The sequence below is a fragment of the Lucilia sericata genome, unplaced genomic scaffold, assembly GCF_015586225.1.
Source record: "Lucilia sericata isolate MDLA Ls3-8-SP2 unplaced genomic scaffold, ASM1558622v1 Contig000448F_arrow, whole genome shotgun sequence".
NCBI classification, from domain to species: Eukaryota; Metazoa; Arthropoda; class Insecta; order Diptera; family Calliphoridae; genus Lucilia; species Lucilia sericata.
In genome coordinates, this window is record NW_023994463.1 from 279,091 (window position 1) to 285,739 (window position 6,649).

At 30.5% G+C, this 6,649-nt stretch overlaps 1 protein-coding gene across 1 annotated transcript; it reads right to left on the minus strand.

The window, feature by feature from the left end:
• Nucleotides 1-3,946: 3,946 nt before the first annotated feature.
• Nucleotides 3,947-5,444, minus strand: LOC119604991 (transferrin-like). The gene is made up of 3 exons (XM_037957928.1): nucleotides 4,956-5,444; nucleotides 4,391-4,769; nucleotides 3,947-4,178 (listed from the first exon to the last, which is right to left on the minus strand). Exons 1-3 carry the CDS (start codon nucleotides 5,393-5,395, stop codon nucleotides 4,059-4,061), a joined length of 939 nt encoding a protein of 312 aa, XP_037813856.1. The 5' UTR covers nucleotides 5,396-5,444; the 3' UTR covers nucleotides 3,947-4,058.
• Between the last annotated feature and the right edge of the window lie 1,205 nt (nucleotides 5,445-6,649).

Sequence of the window (6,649 nt, forward strand, 5' to 3'; positions counted from 1 at the left end):
AACCTTATACACCCACCACCAGACACAAAATTTTTCAGAGTCACACTGTTAAAAACTGGAAGACTAATAGGGTTCTATAAATCGACTTTCGAATAATCGAACAATCGACATTTTGTCGAAAAAAGTCGAAGTCGACTATTTTGTTCCAAAAAAGTCGATAACTCGACTATCGTCTATGAAAAAAGTCGAAAAGTCAACTTTGTTAATAAAAGTCGAAAAGTCTGAAAGTCGAAAAAAGTCGAATAAAGTCGAAAATAGTCGGAAATTTTAAAAAAGTGGAAAAAAAAGTCAAAAACTCTAAAATAGTCGGAAAAACTCGAAAAAAGTCAAAAAATAATCGAAAAAAGTCGAAAATAGTCAAAAAGTCGAAAAAAATCGAAAAGTCGGAAAAAGTCGAAAAAAGTCGGAAAAAGTCGAAAAGTCGAAAATAGTCGAAAAGCCGAAAAGTTGAAAAGTTGACTATTTATAAAATACTTATAGTCGAAAAGTCTAAAAGTCGACTTTTTAAAAAAGTCGAAAAATCTACTTTTCATAAAATGCAAAAAGTCCAAAAGTCGAAAAGTCGACTTTTAACTAAATGAAAAAAGTCGAAAAGTCGACTTTTGGTTTCAACTATAGAACCCTAAAGACTATTATATTTTAAGTTTTTTCTCGATTCGAGAAAATTACAGAAACGAGGTACAGATATACATACATACTTTACTTTCGCTGTCAACGGCTAATATTTTGATGTATATACGATATAACAAAACCAATAAACCCGAAAATAGGGTAGTTATTAAAATAAAACAATGATTGAAAAAACGTGAAATATTTTTTAATTCTTAAGAACTACTCTAGGGAAACGCCTAAAGAATAACAAATTACTTTATTTGTATTATTTAAAGTTCATAAAAATATAAAAACAAATAGAATTTTTAAAGAATATATATTGTTAATTTGTTCTCGATTCTTGGTAACGAGAAATTACTTAATATATAAACTGTTGCTTGTGCAGCAAAATTGATTAACTCCAATGTTCAATAGGTACGATCTTAAATTGAGGTGTATATCTAAATATGCATGTTTGCAAATACAATTTGTTTGTAAACAAATAAATTTTTAAAAAATATGCATTCTAGGAATGATGCGATAACAATATTAACTCATGACCAAATATGGCAGTTAAACTTTGACAGTAAATTTAATTTATAAATTATTTTAACGATGTTTTGTTTTGTTAAAAAAAAAAACAAATCTTCAGACTTCTTCATGGGGACGAAAATTAATATATTTAGCACGTGCTTATCAATAATTGCTAAACATTGGTATTCATAAACAGATGATTGAAATAGAGAAATTTTTGGATTACTCAATAGGTTGTTTAAATTACGTGATTGATTTGTTGGTCATTTACTTTATGAAAGAAAAAACGAAAATAATACTAAACACATTAGTTATAGGGTTCTATAAATCGACTTTCGAATAATCGAACAATCGACTTTTTGTCGAAAAAAGTCGAAGTCGACTATTTTGTTCCAAAAAAGTCGATAACTCGACTATAGTCTGTGAAAAAAGTCGAAAAGTCGACTTTGTTAATAAAAGTCGAAAAGTCGATAAGTCGAAAAAAGTCGAAAAGTCGAATAAAGTCGAAAAAAGTCGAAGAAAGTCGAAAAAAGTCGTAAAAAGTCGAAAAGTCGGAAAAAGTCGAAAAAAGTCGGAAAAAGTCGAAAACTCGAAAATTGTAGAAAAAAGTCAAAAATAGCCCAAAATTTTAAAAAAGTGGAAGAAAAAGTCTAAAATAGTCGGAAAAACTCGAAAAAAGTCAAAAAATTGTCGAAAAAAAATCGAAAAGTCGGAAAAAGTCAAAAAAAAGTCGACTATTTATAAAATACTTATAGTCGAAAAGTCTAAAAGTCGACTTTTAATTAAACGAAAAAAGTCGAAAAATCGACTTTTCAAAAAATGCAAAAAGTCGAAAAGTCGACTTTAAACAATATGAAATAATTGTTTCTTTAGACTGTAGTAGATCTGGCTTTTTGGATTTTCAATGTAGATCCCCATACCCGTTTTATCACCCAGTTTTAAGTCTTTAATATATTCCCACGGACATTTGTTCTAATTTTCCGCTTCACAATGATCTCCTGTCTAGGATCAATGTCTCAGAGTACCCGTCAAACGTCTGGCGTTTCGTCTTCTATGGGTTGACATTCAACAATACTGGCTGAGTTCAACCAAAAGCCAAATATTAGACCCCCTCCACGAACATGGAGGGGGTCTAATATTGTTACGTCATTCATTGATGTGTTACGTCAATCATTTCGCAACAGACTAGTCTAAATCATTCATCATGCTACATATATCATGATTACCCAAAAAATAGTTTATGGCTACTAATCCCGCGAAATACCTTTTCCTGATAGTTGTTGTTACTTATAGGGGCTTAAATGAACGATAAAAAGTTATCAATTTAAATTCAATTCTACTAATAGTCCCTAGTGTAGTTTAATAGTCCTCAACTTCGTGAGCAAGTTTATCATTCAATTGTTAATATATACAATATAATTGTCCGACTCTATAAGGTATATACATATATTTCGAGACCTTATAGATAGCGAAGTAGATTTAACTATATCCCTATAACTGTCTGTATGTTGAAATCAGTTTTCAGAAGAAACCAGATATCTGCAAGATTCTAATCTTCAATAATGACATTATTTCGAGAAGTTCGCCATTTGAAATCTTTAAAATCGGTCCATGAATAACGGAGATATGAGGAAAATTCCGAAGCACTATCGTGTATCATTTCTGATACTCCCTGAAATTTTGCACATATAAATCATAATAGAAATCGTACTAAAACCTGGATAAGTCCATAATTGACCATATCTCCCATAAAAGGCCCACTTCAGAAAATCAATTAAACGAACATAATTCATTAAAAAATAACCATATCAGGTTAAAATTTAAAACGAATTATTACGCGAAATTTATTTTCGATTCGGCCCATAATTGTTCATATCTCCCATATAAAGCCTACTTCTGAAAATCACTTAATCGTGAATAACTCATGAATTAATACTAATAGCTGATTAAAATTATTCAGGAATATGTTTTGTAAATATAGAAATCAATAGGTGAAATTTTTTCCGCATCGGCCCATAAGTGGTCATACCCACTCATGAGCCCCAAAGCCTTTAAAACGAATTATTCCGCGAAATTTATTTTCGATTGTTCATATCTCCCATATTAAGCCTACTTCTGAAAATCACTTAATCGTGAATAACTCATGAATTAATACTAATAACTGATTAAAATTATTCAGGAATATGTTTTGTAAATATAGAAATCAATAGGTGAAATTTTTTCTGCATCGGCCCATAATTGGTCATTCCGACTCATGAGGCCCAAAGCCCTCTTCTGAAATTCACTTAATCCTAAATAACACGGGAATTTATAATGATATAACACATGATTACTTGTTTTTATTTACTTCTACTGATCCCAAATGTTTTCCTAATTTTCAGAAGTTCTACAATAAAATTCAGAAATAAAAATTTGTTTAAATCTTTGAAACCTGCATGCATAACATTAAAGTAAACAAAATATTGAACTTGACATTTCTAATTGACCTTAAATTTACCCCTAGACCCACAAATTTTTAAAAGCTTATCAAGAAAACATGCAAACGTTTATCAAACAGGAAAAACCCATTGTCACAAAACCTGTTAATCTATTAAAATGAAAATTAGAGATGATTTGTTTTTATTTAAAATTATATTATTACAAAATCGAACAAAGATTTTAATTATTAATTAAACAAAAACAAACATCTTTTCCGGGAACTGTAATAACAACAAAAGGTGTAAAAAAGATTAACATTTTAAATTATATGAATTTGAATAAATTAAATATATATATTGATAATATATTTATAGCAAACGAAGCAAAAAAAAATATTTTTTTGATAATTATTACCAGGTGAGATTTATTGCAATTACAAGAAAATATTTACAGTTATAGATTAAATACTTTCTGTTAATTAGTAATAAATTTTTCAAACATCTTTCAGATTTTGTTTACAATAATACGCGGGGATCATGGGGTTGATCATCTTCGTTACAGTGTAAATAATTAAAGACATTTTCATCAACCTGGTTACGATAGGTCGGCATTGAATCTAATGAGATTATAGCATTCTAGAACAAACAAAAATAGGAAATATTAATATTAGTTTTTAAAAAAAATCCCCTTACAAGGGGTACAAGTGATAACAAATAAATCAAAAGTTTTTTTTAGGGTCAACAACCAATAAAATCCGAAAAAGAACCCATGTTATTTTTCAAGACTTTTTTGTTGATAACTAATTTATTGTTTTATTTTAAATTTTGATAAAAATAAATCCCCTTACCTTAAAAATCACATCATCTTGCCCTTGGAATGTATCAAAGAATTTGAAAAATTCACTGTTAGCTCCGAAACGTTCGAAAATTGTATCAAATATTTTGCGAATGGCTTGTTCTTGTTTCGACGACGTATAGGCACTCACAAATACGGCTCTTTGTAGTCCGGCTTCCACATTGCAACGTTTATAGTTTTCAAATTCATCTGGTACACGATTAGGACAAATAAGAATTTCCTCCGGATTTGGTATATAATTCGCTGAATCCACAATGTTAATATATTCTGTCAAGGAGGCCTTGTTAAGGAAATTGCAAATATTATGACCCATGCGATAATTAAAATAGGTGGCTGCATGGAAAGCACGATGTTTAGATTGATCGAAGATACTAAAAGGAAAAATTTTGAATTTTAATCGTTTTAATGTTTCTAGTTCATATATAGTGGGTTTTGAATACTAATCAGAAAAAACTATAAATTATATAGAAATAAAACCTAGAAATCTAATTAGTACTGGAACTTTTGGAAATTGCCCCGAACATCAAATACAAATATCGTTTCATTACACTACTTACATGGGAGCTTCCTGGACACCAAGGAATGTTATATTTCTAGGCGCCACTGCAATATATAAACTATTATCATCATCATTGGCAAAAATTAAAGGTCTTAAACCAGCACTTCTGGCAGGCTTATAACCATGTCCAGTCAATACAACCATATCCGAGGTTCCACTTTCCACTGAATTTATACAGTTTTCACGATCATCCTTGCGTACACATTCCAAAGCCAAAGGTATGGAACTGTTACGAGCCACAGCAACAGTATGAATACATTTCTCAAAGGAAATATCACTATAAGTACACAATTTAAGATTCTGTACCCGTTGGCCATTGTTGTTAATGAATGGTCCATATTGATGGAAATTTTGTGGATATGGACGAAACACAAGAGGTCGCACATATCGACCCACAGTTAATGCCGTTAAGGCTAAAAGTGTCAAAAATTTAAACATTGCTAATATTTTCCCCTTAGAAACGTTGTTGGAAACTATTGTTAGAAATATTAGTTGAAGAAAGTATTTATAGGGTCTATGTTTACCTATTCTCTAATTTATTTTTAATTACTTCAGTTATTATGTAAATTCGAAGAGGAGAAATATTAGTTAAGTTTTGTTGAAATTGTTAAGATGAAGTTTTGGATATATGTATGTACTTCTCACCAGACTTGGTAAAGTTAAGAGTACTAAATGGGCAAGGAAAATTCAGTACTTTTTGATATCGCAAGATACCGTGGTACCCCCACGGCATTTTCGGTAGCTTTTCTAAGTTATAATCTTTTGATTAGTAGTCCACAGAATAATCAATAATCTAGTCTATAGTCTAGTCTATAGTCTAGTCTATAGTCTAGTCTATAGTCTAGTCTATAGTCTAGTCTATAGTCTAGTCTATAGTCTAGTCTATAGTCTAGTCTATAGTCTAGTCTATAGTCTATTCTATAGTCTAGTCTATAGTCTAGTCTATAGTCTAGTCTATAGTCTAGTCTATAGTCTAGTCTATAGTCTAGTCTATAGTCTAGTCTATAGTCTAGTCTATAGTCTAGTCTATAGTCTAGTCTATAGTCTAGTCTATAGTCTAGTCTATAGTCTAGTCTATAGTCTAGTCTATAGTCTAGTCTATAGTCTAGTCTATAGTCTAGTCTATAGTCTAGTCTATAGTCTAGTCTATAGTCTAGTCTATAGTCTAGTCTATAGTCTAGTCTATAGTCTAGTCTATAGTCTAGTCTATAGTCTAGTCTATAGTCTAGTCTATAGTCTAGTCTATAGTCTAGTCTATAGTCTAGTCTATAGTCTAGTCTATAGTCTAGTCTATAGTCTAGTCTATAGTCTAGTCTATAGTCTAGTCTATAGTCTAGTCTATAGTCTAGTCTATAGTCTAGTCTATAGTCTAGTCTATAGTCTAGTCTATAGTCTAGTCTATAGTCTAGTCTATAGTCTAGTCTATAGTCTAGTCTATAGTCTAGTCTATAGTCTAGTCTATAGTCTAGTCTATAGTCTAGTCTATAGTCTAGTCTATAGTCTAGTCTATAGTCTAGTCTATAGTCTAGTCTATAGTCTAGTCTATAGTCTAGTCTATAGTCTAGTCTATAGTCTAGTCTATAGTCTAGTCTATAGTCTAGTCTATAGTCTAGTCTATAGTCTAGTCTATAGTCTAGTCTATAGTCTAGTCTATAGTCTAGTCTATAGTCTAGTCTATAGTCTAGTCTATAG